At 35.3% G+C, this 17,274-nt stretch overlaps 4 protein-coding genes across 6 annotated transcripts; 1 reads left to right on the top strand and 3 right to left on the bottom strand.

The window, feature by feature from the left end:
- Window positions 1-986: 986 nt before the first annotated feature.
- LOC8284194 (ATP synthase gamma chain, chloroplastic) lies at window positions 987-2,588 on the bottom strand. Its single transcript, XM_002518431.4, has one exon. The coding sequence runs from the start codon at window positions 2,401-2,403 to the stop codon at window positions 1,273-1,275; it is 1,131 nt and encodes a 376-aa protein (XP_002518477.1). The 5' UTR covers window positions 2,404-2,588; the 3' UTR covers window positions 987-1,272.
- Window positions 2,589-2,916: 328 nt separating this feature from the next.
- LOC8284195 (pentatricopeptide repeat-containing protein At1g11710, mitochondrial) lies at window positions 2,917-5,451 on the bottom strand. Its single transcript, XM_002518432.4, has one exon. It carries the CDS (start codon window positions 5,284-5,286, stop codon window positions 3,316-3,318), a length of 1,971 nt encoding a protein of 656 aa, XP_002518478.2. The 5' UTR covers window positions 5,287-5,451; the 3' UTR covers window positions 2,917-3,315.
- Window positions 5,452-6,460: 1,009 nt separating this feature from the next.
- On the bottom strand, window positions 6,461-13,984 carry LOC8284196. Of its 3 annotated transcripts, none has more exons than XM_025157201.2 (9): window positions 13,832-13,984; window positions 12,209-13,677; window positions 11,742-12,102; window positions 11,222-11,306; window positions 10,738-10,794; window positions 10,231-10,290; window positions 9,901-10,122; window positions 7,770-9,317; window positions 6,461-6,570 (listed from the first exon to the last, which is right to left on the bottom strand). In XM_025157201.2, the coding sequence occupies exons 2-9, from the start codon at window positions 13,644-13,646 to the stop codon at window positions 6,508-6,510; spliced, it is 3,834 nt and encodes a 1,277-aa protein (XP_025012969.1). In that variant the 5' UTR covers window positions 13,647-13,677; window positions 13,832-13,984; the 3' UTR covers window positions 6,461-6,507. The 3 variants fall into 3 exon arrangements, with proteins under 3 accessions (XP_025012969.1, XP_025012967.1, XP_015574278.1); XM_025157199.2 differs by having other exon boundaries at window positions 6,542-7,459; XM_015718792.3 differs by having other exon boundaries at window positions 6,542-7,459; window positions 9,916-10,122.
- Window positions 13,985-15,246: 1,262 nt separating this feature from the next.
- On the top strand, window positions 15,247-16,049 carry LOC8284197 (MYB-like transcription factor ETC1). Its single transcript, XM_002518434.4, has 3 exons — window positions 15,247-15,407; window positions 15,538-15,628; window positions 15,764-16,049. Exons 1-3 carry the CDS (start codon window positions 15,359-15,361, stop codon window positions 15,855-15,857), a joined length of 234 nt encoding a protein of 77 aa, XP_002518480.1. The 5' UTR covers window positions 15,247-15,358; the 3' UTR covers window positions 15,858-16,049.
- The last annotated feature ends 1,225 nt before the right edge of the window (window positions 16,050-17,274 follow it).

The following is a 17,274-nucleotide window of genomic DNA, read 5'->3' as shown; positions in this document are numbered from 1 at the left end:
TACGATTTTCATGCATAAACTTTCAGTATTTTTTTTTTTTTTAAAAGAAAAAATCTCACTTGACAAGCAATCAAACACATTAGGCAGCTTTTCTAGGGAAACAAACACACTAGGAATATAGTGTTTAAGAATGTCCAGGAAAACTGATAAATAAAATCTGACCAGCAGTTGATGAACCGACGGTTCACGGTTTCGTGGCCGTTAGAGCCGGTGGATTAAAGTTAAATAATAATAATAATATTTAATAGCTGCTGTTGGTGTACTTAATTTATTACAGCTTTTTCCTTTATAGGATTTAACATGAAAAGATAAAATAAAAAATTTGCATGATTTTGGAAAAAGGGTAATTCGTTTTGGAGAAGATACAAAAGGCTCCATGCCGCCACTCTTGGCCCATAAAGCTGCTGAGCCTTCCTATCCTATTCGACACTTTCTGACAAAACCAAGTGGCATGAAATAATTGTCTGATATGTGACCAGAAATAGATGTTCACTTAATTCTAGATTTTTGCATTCTTTAATTATTATTATTTTCAAGCCACCACACTTTGTTCACTCTTGAACATAATATTTTTATGTAGATTTTTCATAATATTAAAATAAATCTAAAATATTTGTACAAAAATGATAGAGATTAGAAACAGAAGTTAAACAAGGTAAATAAATAAAAATTAAAGAAGTGTCATACATTAAAATAATAATTGAAAGGGTGTTGGAGGTTGTAAAATTTAGAGGGTGGAACCATGTATTTTGTCTAAAACCAGTGACATACAATGGAAATTCTCCACTAAATCAGTAAGTATGATCCACGAAGATCGACTTTGATTTTTGGGTTTTATCATTAATCCTAATGATGTTACTTGCTACACTTTTCATATTAATGGGAATTATCATAATTCCATTTAGCAATAGATTTTCTCAATCTTGTATTATTGAATTATCATAATTCCATCACAAAGGATTTCTCTGCTCTAAGAAATCTATACATTTAGTTCAACATAGAGCAGTAACATTTAAACACCCTGAAAGTGAAAACTTCAGGCAATATAAGTAGTAGTATGGATACAAGAAAAAAAAGGTCGAGATACAAAGATAAGCAGAATGGTGGCTTGTTCCAAAATACACTGCTTAATGTGCACACAGTCTTATAAGCAATCCCAGAATTCGAATGGATGAAGGGGAAAAAAAAATAAAAATTTCCTATCTCATAATTGTTATTAAATAAGCATATTTTGAATGAATAAGAGGACGCCCATGTAGAAGCAGAAATGACTTAGCCTAAAGCATTAGCACCTGCAACAATCTCCAGTATCTCTCCTGTAATCTTTGCCTGGCGCGCCCTATTGTAAACAATCGAAAGAGTCTTCTTCAATTCTGCTGCATTATCACTTGCATTGCTCATAGCACTCATCCTAGCAGCAAGCTCACTGGCTAGTGATTCCTGCAATGCCTTCAAAATCTGACTGTTCAAGTATAGAGGTAGCAAGGCATCAAGTATCTGAACTGGGTCCTGCTCAAACTGCAAAATTGGTGAGAAATCTACGGTTTGAGTCCTAACCACATCTCTTTCTACGGTTAACTTCCCTTCTTTTGTTGTCAACCTGAAGAACTCATCCTCAGCAGCATCTACACAGTTTCCATTAATATCACAAATCTCTCCCTCTGGTGAGAGTGGAAGCAAGGTGTGAATGACCGGATCGGACTTAACTAGTGACACAAATTTTGTATATAGAAGCTCAACCTTGTCAACTTCTTCACTGACAAAGAGTGAAAATACATCATCTGCAATTGCTTGAGCCTCTTTAGCTGTAGGAAGATTAGTTCCTTCAAGAAATCTATCAACTGGAATGTAAGGCCGCCTTATGAAATAAGAGTTGCCCTTTTTCCCAACGCTAATGATAGTATAATCAACTCCAAGATCTTTCAATTCTGCAATTCTTGATTCAGCTTTCTTGATAATATTATTGTTAAAACCTCCACAAAGACCTCTATCGCCAGTAACAACAACTAAAGCAACTTTCTTGACAGGCCTATTTTTAGTGAGAGGAACATCTATGTCCTCGGTTTGCAGCTGTTCATTTATGTTATAAAGAACTTCTACTAGAGTTTCAGAGAAAGGCCTACCATTGACAACAGCTTCCTGTGCTCTCCTAACTTTAGCTGCAGCAACCAACTTCATGGCCTCGGTGATCTTCTGTGTGTTCTTCACAGAATCTATACGAGTTCGAAGATCGCGGAGATTGCAGTGAATTGGGGTGGCAGAAGAGGATCTTGAAGGGCTGTTGCTGCCTGAGCTGTGAGTAGGAAGCTGAAAAGGGTTGAGAGAAGAGCAAAAAGAGAGTGAAGAAGTGTCAGAAAGGGATGGCTTTGAGGACACCCACATTGTCAAATTTGAGCAAGACATGTTGGCAGCGAATTTCCCGCAGCTCTAGCCAGAGATCAAAAGAGAAGAGAAAAGAGAATTCTGGCTATCTTGTTTTTGGTTTCTGTAGCTATTTTTGTGAATGTCTTATCTTTTTCTTGCTTAGTGGCTTATGGTATGGAGGAAAAGAGAGCGGAAATGAGTGGAGGGAGAGGGAGGGAGTGGATGAGGTTTTGGGATAAGGATTTTGACTGTTAGAGATTGCTTGAGACATGAATTTGATTCAAAACCAAAGGCATACGATCTGATGTGGCAAGATCTGAGTGGGAGAATTGTATATTTTGATCGCTTGATATTTTTCACACTTTCAGAGGTATATGCGGCTGTACAACTAGGATGCTTTCTTCGGGGGCAAAATTATTAAGAGTTTAATGGCAGTGAATGTTAAAATTATACCAGGAATTCTTTCTTTTCTGCATAATAGATAAACAAGCTCATTTTCATACTTGTGAAATTTGCACTCTGCTACCCCTCTAAGCAGATAATTTAGAGGCATTAAATCATAAGAGCAATTTTTATTGTTATTGACTTGGGAAGGCTGACATGAATGCAATAATACCAATCATCGACCATAAAAACAGAAAGCAAATCCATACAGTTTTCATATGAAAACAAAAAAAAAAGTGAAGCCTCATTTAGACTGTTCTCCATCACTCCCTCAGGGTAGAACAAAGAGGCGCTTATATATTCTATGGGCAGCAAAAATACATACCCAATTGGGTTTTTTATAGGCATAAGCACATTCTTTTTTAAGAATACTATAATATGCAACCCAAGCTTCCTTGGGAAAGGTCAGCATGTTAAGATATGAACTAGGGTGCATGAACAGATTTTCCACGAGAAACTGAAAACACCCAGCTTAGACATCAAACTCTACAGGAGTCTGTTTATATACTATCCATAGTCGAATTCCACACTTTCTTCTTGCAGAAGTGGAATAACCATGGTCTGGTATGTCTGTCTATCAGGTACTACTCCCTTGAGGACCATATAGTCATGCAATTCAATCACTTCTTCGGGACTACACTTCTTGCTGAAACTGGTGATAAGAATTGTGTATGTTACATAATCAGGAATCAAACCGCGAAGAACCATCATCTTCATCAGTTCCTTTGCTTGTAGAACATGACCAGCCTTGCACAAAGAGTTTATCAATGTGTTGTAAGTGACATGGCTTGCCAAAATTCCACTGTTTCTCATTTCTGAAAACAAAGCAAATGCCTGATCAATCTTCCCACAGTTGCAATACCCATGTATCAAGGTGTTATAAGTTACGACATCAAATAAACCCATCCTCCTTAATGTATCTATCAAAAGAATTGCAGGATCAAATGATCCTTCCTTGGCAAAGCCATTTATAACAGAATTGTAGATTAACAAGTTGGGCTTTTCCCCTGTCTTTATCATTTTCTCGTAGACCTGAATAGCATTTTCGACTTTGCCATCCTTGCAGTGCCTGTCAATCAAAGTACCAAATGTAACAACATCAGGAACCAAGCCACGAACATACATATTAGCCAGCAGTTGCTTAGCTCCTGCTAGATTATTGCTTCTACACAAGTAATTTATAACAACATTGTGTGAAAATGCATCTCTAACAAGGCTCATCTCAAGAATCATCTGAAGAAATTTAAAAGCTTCATTTAGATATCCATTTCTGCAAAGACCCTCTATGACTATAGAATATGTAAATTGATCAGGGTATATCCGCTTATCAATCATGTCCGATAACAGCAAAGAAGCTCCTTCCATATCTCCTTCCATGGAAAGCCAATGGATGATTGAATTATATATGACAGAATTTGGTAACAATCCCTTTTCCACCAATTCATCGCATAACCTAAAGGCATTCTCCAAACTCCCCACTCGTGTGTAACCATCTACCAAAGTTGCATAGGTCCTCACATTAGGTTCAATTTCTTTCCCCAACATTTCCTTTTTAAATTCTTCTGCCACAGCCAGATTCCCAATTTTGCAAAACCCATTGACAAAACTATTATAAGTTACAGAGTCAGGCTTAACAGAGCATCCTGACATGACTTCCATCTTCCTGACAAGCTTCAAAGCAAGATCCATGGCACCCATCTTGATGGCACCATCTATAATCATGTTAAAAGTAACAACATTAGGCCATATACCAGTCTTCAAGCTTCGATAGATTACCGACACTGCTTCTACTAATCTACCTTCCTTACCAAGAGCATAAATAATCAAATTAAAAGTATTAACATTTTCAATATATCCATAAGAAACCATTTCCTTATACATCTTCCAAAACCTATTAACATCATTCAACTTCAAAAGATGACTCAAGAAGTTGTTCCAAGCATGAACTGTAACCCAAAAACCATCTAACTGCAACTTCGTAATCACTTCATAAGCACCCTCAGTAGCCCCAATTTGAGTACAAGTACGGACCAAAGCATCAAATACAGCCGGACTTGACTTGCATATGTCATAACTACTAATCAATGCATCTAAAACTTCCAAGGGGGAGATACCATTTACATTCATCAAATTCCCCATAATGAACAACGCATCATCGTATCTCTTCGAATTGACCAGCACATGAATTACAACGCAACAAGACTCTATTGAGTGCAAAACACTCTTTTTCTCTAAAACCCAATCGTGAAATTCTAAAGCTAACTGAGGTGAGTTCTGAAACTTGCAAATTACACGACCCACCAAAGAACAAGTCATATTGGGTAACATCTTCTCCAAGAAACTCCATTTCCTTTGTTTTAAATTAACACAAATTGAATTAAGAATAATATCTTCAGTTTTAGGTTTTGAGAAATTACGACCCACGTGAAAACAACGGTTACAGACACTTCTCTTAGACAAGGAGTAGCTTAAAAACATAGAATAATAAGGAAAACCCAATCATCAAATGATCTTAGAACTGCAATAACAATTGAAATGAGGTAAAGTCGTACCACTTTCTTTAGGGCAGGCAATGTTCTGCCAATCTGTTTCTATCTGAAGCGACACCGTGTATCGAGACGTAGTCTTATTTGTACTTCTCAAAACGCTTCGTTTTGTGAAAATGCTAAAGCTTAGAAAACGCCGGAGTCTCATGGAATCAATTTCATTAGCAAGAGTCGGAAATACTAGAAAAATAATAGGACAAAGGATAAAATACTCCAATTCAAATAAATTTAAATTTAATTATTTTAATAAATAGATTCATAATTTTTATTTAAATATTAAAGAAATTCAGATTTTATTTAAAATTAATAATAATAATGTTAATAATAATTTTATAAAATTGACTATAATAGTAAAATAGAGACAATAATTATTAATTTTAATTTTTTCGACAAAATATAAAAAAATTTAATATATAAAATCTGAAAATTTTAAATTTAAATTTTAGTTTGAATATTTAAATTAATATTTATTTAGATTTTATTTTATTTAACTAATTTAAATAATAAATATAATAAACATGTTCATAACTTTTTTTTAAGATCTAGATCTATTTGATTTTTAAATAGAAGTTAAGAGCCTATTTGTTAATATAGTTAAAATTAGACTTATTTATTCATGATTTACAAATTTAGAGAGGTATTTGACCATTATCAGAAAATAATATCCTGAACCTGCCATGGCAGATTAGTATTTTATTTATTTTCTTTTCTTTTACGTATAGTAACATTTCTTAAAGAAGCAATAAGTTATGAGTTTGTTTTATCATGTAAATATGGAGGACATCTCTGGACGCTGCATGATGCTTTTTCTCAATTTCATGCATCTAGTATGGCACATTTTTGTCAACAAAGTTGATCAAATCTTGAAACCCGATCGCGGGTTAACTACAGATGAATCTCAAGACCAATCTGGAAGCCACTTGCAGTGCAGATTACCTGCATCAGTTAAATTACGCATACTCTCCATCAATAGGTTGGACTGTTGCCAACTCCATTTAATGCAGCTTTCTTAGCTTTAGAGATGTAATACAAGCTTTTATCATCTATTCTGAAAGCTATTGACATTACACAATAATATATACAATCTAAAGATTGAGAATTTGGGGTGGTTTACCAATATTTCAAACTCCCATGAATGAATTCCCTACTTCCTTCAAGTCCTTAACAACAGGAATTCAAGGCAAAGGTGAAGCAAAGGGGTTGCCCTCTGGCTAAACTGCATTACATTTCAAAAAAGTATATTTCACATTAAACAACCATTCCTCCCAAATTGGGAATAGAATCTACAAACAAAAACGGTAATCTATACATAATTATATAGCAGTAATAACATATTCACATTAAATGGAGACGGTGAGAAAGAGAGAGGGGAAAAAGAAAAAAAGAATCCCCTCCTACAATCTCCGGTTGGCATACACCATATAAGCCCCACTGCAATGTGTTAGTGAGAAAGAGAAGACAGCCTCGTGACAGCCAAATCTCTCTACCGCTTCAGTACTTGCACTTTGTCTCCACATACTCATTTGCTAATTGGATTGATGACATCCCAGAAAAATAATTATAACTAATTCCTCCAACTATTTAACTAATTCTTCTGATTACTAAAGCTGCAATCAACCAATCTTGTCTTGATCATAACTGGAAGTTTCATTTATCCTTCCTGTGCTCAAGCCTGTATTTGTTCGACTGGCACGCTTCCTGGGTTTCTTCAATGTGGAAACAGCAAGAAGACCAAGGCTGAGTTGTTGTGCCATGTCCACAACATCTTTCTCTGTTGCACCACTTTTTGTGCTTGTTAACTTCTTGCAGGATCTGTTTGAACGACCTGAAGCTAAATTTTTGACGACAGGACAAACACCAAGTATACACTCTTCATGCTTAGCCTTCCTGCTCGGAGGATCAACAGATGCACATGAATCTAAAGTTAACCAAGAGCTATTAGTAGCGTCCCTCCCTAGGCTTTTTAGATTTAACTTTAAGAAAGTACTACCCTTCCTAGGGGTAGAAGTATTGCCTGTAGGATGAACAGGACTACTCCATTCACATTGCTTATTACCATAATCTGCATCAGTTGTAACTTCTTCCATTGCAATACTTGGAAACTCCTATCAATAAATAATTAAATAGAAGGTCAAACGGCTAAATGCAAGTAAAAATGGACTAATGCCTGCCATTATGCTAACCAAAAACCAAAACACTACTGCAAGAAAGATGGTAGCTTAATAACAACAAAATATGGTGGGGAGATGAGAGTAAATATATCTTTAAGCATGCAGCAAAGCTTTGTGAGATACTGAATCAGTATGACATGTGCCAAAAAGTTAATTTTGACTATGAACAGCATTATTAAGTATGAGTGCTTGCCCAGCTGGAAAACTCTATAGTAGCTAAAAGTAAAAGAGAGAGAGCAGTCACCTTATCTTGCACTTCAGCAATTGGTTCACAGCCCAAAACCTCCTCCCCATCAGAATCAGCCATCTCCTCACACTCAAACTCTACATGTTCTTCAGTTTCTTCATCTGAGTCGCTTAGTTCTTCCTGTTCCATCACAATCTCTGGGGGAGCCTGGTCTCCTTTATCCTCCATGTCGCATCTAGCATCATTATTGCTTTGGACAGCTATTGCATCAGCACCTGAAACAAGGTTGCTCGAAACTGCGGGGCGATTTTCGCAACATTGATGGCATGAACTCTTACTCTTGTCCTTGTCAATTGTATTTCCAGAATTTGGTGCACTAGTTGATGGCTCTAATTGATTGCTTGCACCAACATCTCTACTTCCCCTAGTTTTCTCCACCGCGGACATAGAACTTAGATGGATTTCCAAATCCAGTTCATTAGCTTTCTCAATAGAAGAAGGGGGTTTAGAGCCAGTGGTTGATGGGCCACTATTGACTGGTGATTTTGTCTGAACTGCTCCTAAAGGATTCTGAGGTTGAGCAGATTTTCCTCCCAAACAAACATATTGGTGTGCAATGGAGCATGAAGTAGCAAAGTCAATATTTTCTTCTTCTGCTCTTTGCAAAAGGGGATGGAAGTCGATACCACAAGATGCTGAAGTGGATTCCCCTGTCTTCGAAGATTTATTGAAACAATCAACAGTATGGTTTGCTGGGCGTGAACTATGAAAAAGACTAAGATTCAATTGAGGCTGATTTGCTGAAAAGAAAGTAAAAGAACTGGAAGCGCCAGTGCTGCAGCTCAATGGATAATACGATAGACGTCCATCTTCAGGAGACTGGAACAATAAGGGGTGCATCTGAAGATCTGACTCAGTGCCTCTCTCTTCAGCAGCACAGGTATCATGGAGAATTGCAGACTCTTCTGGATGTGAACTTGTAAACTCTTCTGGACATGAAGTTGTGATCTTATCTCCCACCTGATTCCTTTTATCCCTTTTAGTCATTGCCAAACTGGTGCTTCTCAAATTTGCAACAACTGCAGGCTGCGGAACTATATTTTCTTTCCTAGCATCTCCACTAGTACCTCCCAGGGCAGGTACCTTTATAGGCACTGCACACTGGTTGCTTTTGAAAGCTGTCTGAGAAATTACACGAACAGTCGGTGGAAGATTTACAGGGGGCAAGTCTGGTGCTAACTTCACCAAGTGTGCACCATCAGTTCTACGAGTCCAGTATGGCCACAAATAAAATTGAGATTTAGCAGCACCCTGTGATGTATCAGAAACTTGATGGTTCAAATGCACAGAATAGCGGGCATATGGAAACCCATGCATATTATCAATGTGAGATTGGTTCTTTATGCGAGTACCCTCTCTTGGAAGTGCACCGGTAAGAAAATTTTTATCCCTAAGGTTTAAGCAGGGATGTTCAGATGAAATGAGGTTTGAGGCGTCAGGTCTCCAATCTGCTAAGAATGCCTGATGAACATAAGCTTCATTCGGGTTATCTACATAATCATCTCCACTATTGTTTTCTCCACCGGTACTGTCAACCTGATTGTCCTGCAGCAAGTTACAGAACTTAATGAAGTAAAGTAGCCATAACATCCTCAATCACCCATCAACAAGAACAAAACTGAGCTAATTACAGCATTATAGAACAAGCTCAAGACAATGTCTTTGACTTATTGAAACATGCAGTTCGATGGTTAACAAAAGAAATGCCATTATATGGCACAATGTGTTTATCACAGAAAAAAAAAAAATACAAAGAGAAAAGGATGCACCACAAAACATCTTAGTCAATCTTTTACTTTCTACCGGGTTTTGTAAATTGATCTTCTACTAGAAATATCTCAAGATTCTATGCCACATGACCAATTTTCACATTGCATCCATGCCATTAGACTGTAAACCAAAAAATGAGATGAGCCAGTCAAGCCTAAGTCGAGCCAGGCATGGGCCAGCTAGTCCACAATTTAATCCCAAATTTACATGCTTATATAGATATTAAGAGAGTGTGCATTTTGACAGCCATGAGAAAGTAGAAACACAGTTTTCCACAAAAACTCATTAAGATAAGGAAACCAGTGAGCTGGCTACTGTATAACATGTTAAGATGTGAAAATTCTGAATGACAACAAACCTCCTTGTCAGATACCTGTTGCCAGTTTGCCAAATCTGCAGTTTTACATCTTCTTCTATTTGATTCATATATACGTCGTTTTTCCTTTTTAGCAGCATCTAACTTGTATGACCTCTGAGTTCCAAGGGCAATTCGCCACTGTCGAGGTAGTAATGATGGATCCCTATGTGGGACAATGAATCTACAGACCGACATCCAATCATGTTTCAAAACCCTGAGTCCCTGGAGTACAGCATTAAAAATCAGATAGCTAATTCTTCTGACTGGGATATGAGTGGATGGGTGCAAGGAGGAAAAGGGGGAATTGAGAAAGGTCCTGCATGATATTACCTCCTGAATGGATTCTATCTCCTCTGCAGTCAGTGGAGAGGTTTTCATCCTTCGAACTGCCTGCACGAATCAACGAAAAGTTGAATTAACATGAGCAAGAGCCATATTAGAGGTTTCATCACATATAAAAGCTCCACATTAGCGTAATTGATTCAGTTTGATTAAATGTTTTCCTCAAAAAAATCAAAATCAACCATGGATCTGTCTAATCCAAACTTACAAGTAATGTCATTCATAATTCTCACTTCCAAATACCAGAACTTTCTGTCGAAGCATTAAAAATAAAGTAGACTTGAATTGGGCAGTTAAGCAGGCAGATTTCTGATATTGCTGTCAATTATGTTATATTATCTCCAATATGGTACCAAAAAATAAAGAGAGGGAGAGTGAAGGTGGAGGGGAAGTTACACAAACCACAGCATAATATATCAGAAACAGAAAAGAAGATAAATGCATATTTCCAACAGAAAGAAAATACTATGAAATAAACCTTAGTTTTATGTATACCTTGATGGGATTTTCTGGCGCTTTTGAGGAGCAACGATTTTTCTGCCTAACAAAAATCTGCAACACAGGTAGCAAATGTTGCTTGAGTGCCAGAATGCTTCAATTCTTAATCATCAAGGCACATTAAAGGGATACAGTATCCAAAGAACAATTATGTGCACTGTGGCAAAATAAAAAAAATATATATATATACATATTAACATTCATGACCTTTTGTCATAGAACCAAGATTTCTTAGATTACACTAATGCATATCCAATACTTGAAGCAAATAGAGTGAAAGACCAAAAGCTTGAAAGAGAAAAAAAGAAGAAGAAGAAGACTGCACGAACCTGCTATTAGTAACCAAAATATGTGGTCCCTTCATTAATAGAAAGTAAATGATAACAGACACACATATGCACAGGTAAACTTATATTCTAATTCATGTCAAAATTACCTGAAGCTAGTGTATTTGCAATATAGAATCCTCAATTTAAACTACCTGATGCTTAGATTTGCATGGAAGAAAACGCTGTTGAATTGCTTTCCAATCTGTATTATATTCCATCATCCCCAAAGCTAATAATCTGCATGTGAAGTGAAATGATACTGACTAAAGGACAATGTTAATTGACATTATAAATAAACATGGCATGTGCAAGTGATCAACTAATGCATACATTCAGCATAGGAGCCTACTTAAAATCATAACTTAACACCTCTCTGACTGAATGCAATTTTATGCTGGTACTTTTTTTTGGAATGTTATAGGTTACCAAATAGTCTCTTATGCTACCAAATTTTCTGATCTTAGTTGAAAGTAGTCAGCCATCAAATTATGAATGCAATCATTTATCCAAACTCATCCTTACTTCTCAAAAAAGTAACAATATTCTGAAAAATAATGCATCTGAAATGAGAAAAAAATCCAGCAGCCAAAATAAGTTATCAGTAGAGACTACCAGTTCAAGAAAGCATTAAAATAGTACATGATATATAAATGGAGAAAGCATGCCACTCACTCATCCTCTGAATCAGTGAAAAGGATTCTATTTGAAACAGCTGCAGGGGGTGGCTTATGAGGAAATAATGCTGGATTAAATAGTTGAAGAAACCTCTGTGCTAACTTGCTAATATCTTTTGGAACTAAAGCAACTGACTGCTTCTTCACATTTTCAACAATAGAAGCAGCCAATGTTTTCTTAGGCGGTTGTTGACCAGGTGTAGATGGCACTGAACTGACAGCAGGAGGCGTGTTGCCTTTTGAGACTTCACCATTTGCCTCAGCTACTGATGGGAAACGGGGAAGCTGAAAGAGTGGTTCCCTCTCATTCCATGCATCACAACTAGAATCCAGATGCCGCTGCCGATACTCCCGGACAGCTGTCCAAATAGAGAGAATTGATTGGCAAAGCATTTAAAGTCCAAACTGCTGAATAAGCATATGAAAGCAAATGCAAAAAGGCTTGGTTGGTTTTGAAGGACGTACCATTAAAAACATCATCCATATATCTCTCGACCAGATTAAGTGGAGCTACATCAAGAATGGATATTAAAGGACCGCTCATAAAAGGTACCCAAAATGAGCCAGCAGTTTGGGAGGCATTAATCCTCCCACTGGAATCATTATTGTTTCTTCCTGTAGTTGTAGGAATGTCCTGAGTAATCAAAATCTGCATGTTTGGAGCAGAGGATGATTCAATGCACTGTTGTGGGCTTAAGTTGGGGAATTCATCCATCACTGATGGGCACATATACAAAGGGTGAAAGCAGATACCAGGATATGGCACACTTCTGGAGGTTATTACTTCATCGCGTTTATGAAGCATCTCAGAAATCAATCCCTGAACCTGTGAAGCAATCTGTTGCCGAGAAGGATCAAGAACGCAAAGGGAAAACACTTGAATAAGAAGTTGCACATGTTCATATATCAAACAATGCAACTGGCCTATTTGCTGTGGAGTGAATCCATTTATTAACCCATGTTCTGCTGTGGAAAATATATAGCTTGGGGCAGTCTCATGTGTCAAAGCTCTTCCATCAGCAATAGGAACAGAAGCAATTGGTCCATTAGGCAAAATTGGTAAAAGAGGACGCAATGGCCTCTTTGTCTGTTCTAAAAGCTTCTTTTTATATTGAGCAGAGGCTTTTTGGCGTTTATTCTGCCTAGTCTCTGGCCGTCGACCACCTGTGTCATACTCCACTTTTCGATCCACATCCCTTTTACTATCATCAATATCACTCTCAAGCAACTCTTCAAGTTCAATCTCAAAATCAGCATCATTATCCTCATCCTCATCATCAACAGTTTCATTATCTCGAGTAGATTGCCCATCCCCATCTCCACCTTGTAAAACAGCAGCAAGAAACTTCCTATACTCTTCTTCATCATCAACGTTCTGAAGGTCATCCTCGTCATCAGTTTCCTGAAGAAAAGTCTCAAGTTCATCGAGCGTAAAACTAGCAAGAGAATATCTTGCCCTAGTCCGCTTCCAAATAGCATCCTCGTCATCCAAGCAATCATTCTCATCGACATTCTCTCGAATGCTTTCATTTCCCGATTGAGAAACAGAATCAGATTTCCTCTTCTTAGATTTCTTAAGAACTTGAGATTGCTTTTCACTCTCAGCACAAAATGCATGAGCGTTTTGCATCACAACCATTTCACCATGCTCAGAATCACCAACATCATAATTTTGCACCTCAGCAGTAATAGTTTTTGAAGAATTACCATCCAATTCTTCGACTTCAGAGCTCAAGCTAGAAGAAGCTTCTGGTGAAGGTGTTCCCTTTAGAAAAGGATTAAAATCAACATCTTCATCTTCATCTTCTTCATCATCCTCATGTTTTGAACTGCTCTCATCATCAAAACACGAATTCACATTTTGTTGTTGATCACTTGATTGCTCGTTCATCAAATACGACATTTTTATTAACAATTAAACACCCAATTGAACCCTAAACAAATAAAAAACAGCATAAAAGCATTAATTGTTAATAATTGAGAGCAGCAGAAAAACCCTAGCATAGACTGGAAATGCAAAAACAACGAAAACGCAACAAATTTCACAGAATCCAAAAATAGAGATGAAGAAAGAAGAAAAACGTGTACCTTTGAACTGTGACAGGCGATTAAAATTGAAATAATTTTTTGGGTTCCAATTAGAAACCTATTGCTTGTGATCGCAACTGCTGAGTTTGTAACGGGAGAGGTAAACGGCTGGTAGTTTAATGGATGTCAAACGACTAGTAGCGTCAAGGATGTCGGTTGTCGTTTTAAATACACCTGTGCATTTATAAGAGAAGTAAAAACTTTTTAATTATTATGGTAAGGCTTTTCCGAATGAAGGTGAGATTTCGAGGTTTTAAATTCTGAATCTTGTTAGAAAATTAGTTATGATTCTAATGAGTGGGATTTCATTATTTCAAACTTTAAATCCTGAATATAATTATTAATTCGACAAGTTAAAGCATTTATTTTTTTCGTTACTATAAAATATAATATCAAACCTTAATTAAATGGATCGTTTCGTAAATATTTAAATAATTTTTTTAATATGAATTAAAAGTGTTTTATTTAAAATTTACTTATTTAGAAAAAATTTCTTTTCTAAACAATCTTTGTCATAAGAAAAATGTGTTCCATTGTTGATGGAAAGCTCTAATTTTCTAGTGAACAAAATAAATTGTTTTTTAAGGGAAAATTTTATCAGGACGAAAAGTTCTCCTTGAAGGAACCAATTTTCCTCTTAAAAGGAAAGTCCTATATTTGTACAACAATTTTCCCTCGGGAAGTTCTTTTCTTTGATAATAAATAAAAAATAATTTCTCCAAGAAGAACATTAATTTATAGTATAGTTTTTTTGAATGAAAATGTAAAGAAATTTACTTTTCACCTTTATTTTTCTTATTTTGAAATGAATGATTTAAAAAAGAAAGAGGTATAACATAAATAGGTGAAATTCATCTTTTATTTTCCATCATTCATAAAGTCCAAAAAACATTAATAAATTATTTTATTTTTCCTCTCTATATGTTTCCAAATGTAAAGTCAAGAATGAGTTTTGTTCATAAAATGCACCTCTGAACCTATTTCAATACACATTTGAACTCTATAGCCCTAAGTTTGGCAGAAAGGTTAAAAAATGAATTAAGTCATTAAAATACAATAAGTATAAGACAAAAATTAATCTGTTAAATGGCTTTTTTTTTTTTTTTTTTCTTTCTTGAGTGATTGATATAATATAATCAAAACAAACACAAACTATTCGAAATGAAGAATGTGGTGGCAGCCAACGAATAAAATAATATATAATATAATAAATGCTGCAAAGAAATGAAAATAAGACATGCTTCTGTCAGAACATCAGATGCAATAAAGAAAAGGATAATCACAAGCATGGTGGATTATTAATTTCTTTTTCCTGTTTTGGATGATATAATAATCTAAAATGAACACACAAAATGCCAAACCAACAAACTATGCAGCAACTCAACTACTCATCCAAGTTCAGAACTACCAGTCTTATTTTCTCAACCACCCAAGTCATTCGTTTTTTTTTTCTTATGGCCTGGCGCCCATTCGTCACCATATATATAATATTTCTTTGTGCAGGCTTTTCTTTGTAGGATTAGTGCAATGGGAGACTTAGATCACACCTCAAATGATACTGATCAAGATACACAAGGTGACCATTTTCAAACCATGTACATATAACACTTATAGTCACATATACATAAATATCCTTTTTCTTTTTCTGGGCTGTTTTCTTTTTCATTCAGATGAACTATGTTACATCTGGGTTGTTTTTGTTTCAGATGTAAAAGGTGATCAAGATTATTCTAGGCCAGATTTCTCAGAGGACGAGGAGAATCTCATAGCTAGAATGTTTAGCTTGGTTGGAGAGAGGTTTGTTTTTCTGTTTTCTTGCAATCTTTTTCTGTTTCCCTTGTGTGTGTATATATATATATATATATATATATATAGTTTTATTTTTGATATATTTATAACGAGTCCTGCATGGATATGCTTTTATTATTGAAGGTGGTCACTAATTGCTGGAAGAATACCAGGAAGAACAGCAGAAGAGATAGAGAAATACTGGGCTACAAAAGACAGCTCATCCAATGAAGGATAAACAGCATTAGATCCATCTGATGAGAGACATATCCTTGTAATGGTAATGGGTTTCTTCTTGTATATATAGGACAAGTTAAGTACTGTTTTCTTCTTACAGGACAGCTTCGTCCACTACTGTACATGTATTTCGGTTTCTTGTACCAAAAAGATAATGTTATGGAACTCGTTAACATTTTGTGCTGTCTGAAAATTTTGTCTTGGCCGTGCATCTGAATTATTTATGAACAGTACTCCATGCAAATAAGCCCACACAAGCCATCGTCCATATGGGACAATCATTGAACTATTCTAGCCTGTGATACTTACAGGACCCACTTTGAGATGTGAAAGTTAGGGTTGCTGTTTCAGATTTATAAGATTTTTATTGTTGAGCTCTAATTACTTGTCTAATTATCATAATATGTTCTTTTTATTTAGCAGTTAAAAAATATTGAAATTGTTCTGCTTTATACAGTGAGCGGTTTCATATTAAGCTAAGACTAATATTGATATTAGCATGTTTTGCCTCAGAAAAATTACTTGTCTCTGTTTTATTTTATTATGATTTTTTATTTAATTAATCTAAATAATTCAAAATATATCAAACAAGATTTTTACGAGTGATAATATAAATTTTAATTTTTTAAAATTTAATAAATAATCTTATAGCTAAAAAATAGACTACTCAAAATTGAAAGTTTTTAAAAAACAGTTTCCACAAATGAATGATAAATTTAATAATTAAAATCTCATCACCAAAAATATTTTGCATGTGAGAGTAAGAATCTATAATTAAAATATGATTGCTTATTGTCCTTAATTAATTATCATAATCTTTTAACAAGTTTGGCTCAACGAGACTGGATTTTTTTCTTAAATTTGATTTGATTTAATTAGTTATATACTACAATGTCAACAATGAACGGTCCATGAAATTGAACTCCTATTATAAAAGTCAGATGTGATTTTCTGTTTTCTTTATGATATATAAAAAATTAATTTATGAAATGTGCATTTTGATAATTATATTCGGTAAGGTCTCAACTTATTTAATATTGAAAACACTAATATATCATATAATAAGTCTTTTATCGAGGTTTATAGATGTAATGTACTCAACACTCGATATCTAGTTCAAATGGTAAGAGCGTATATTTTTTTAAGTAAAAAGTCTCAAATTATTGTATAATTTATAGCTTATTAGCCCTCTCATAAGAAAAATGTAAAATAAATTTCCACTCCTATATTTTTCCTCTCTCTATTGCCTTCCGGTTTTTTTTTTTTTTTTTTTTCTCCCTTTAAGAGTATAAGCAAATTGTCCAAGGAATTGAAATGAGAAATGCCATCATTGTTTTCTAATTATAATTATATAACTAATTTACTTGTTATGTTGGTCTCAATATGCCAATTTTTTTATAGGACATCGCTTCATTTTA

Source organism: Ricinus communis, chromosome 5 (genome assembly GCF_019578655.1).
Source record: "Ricinus communis isolate WT05 ecotype wild-type chromosome 5, ASM1957865v1, whole genome shotgun sequence".
Classification (NCBI taxonomy): Eukaryota; Viridiplantae; Streptophyta; class Magnoliopsida; order Malpighiales; family Euphorbiaceae; genus Ricinus; species Ricinus communis.
Note: the sequence above shows the minus strand (reverse complement) of the source record. Positions and strands in the feature narration are given on the sequence as shown.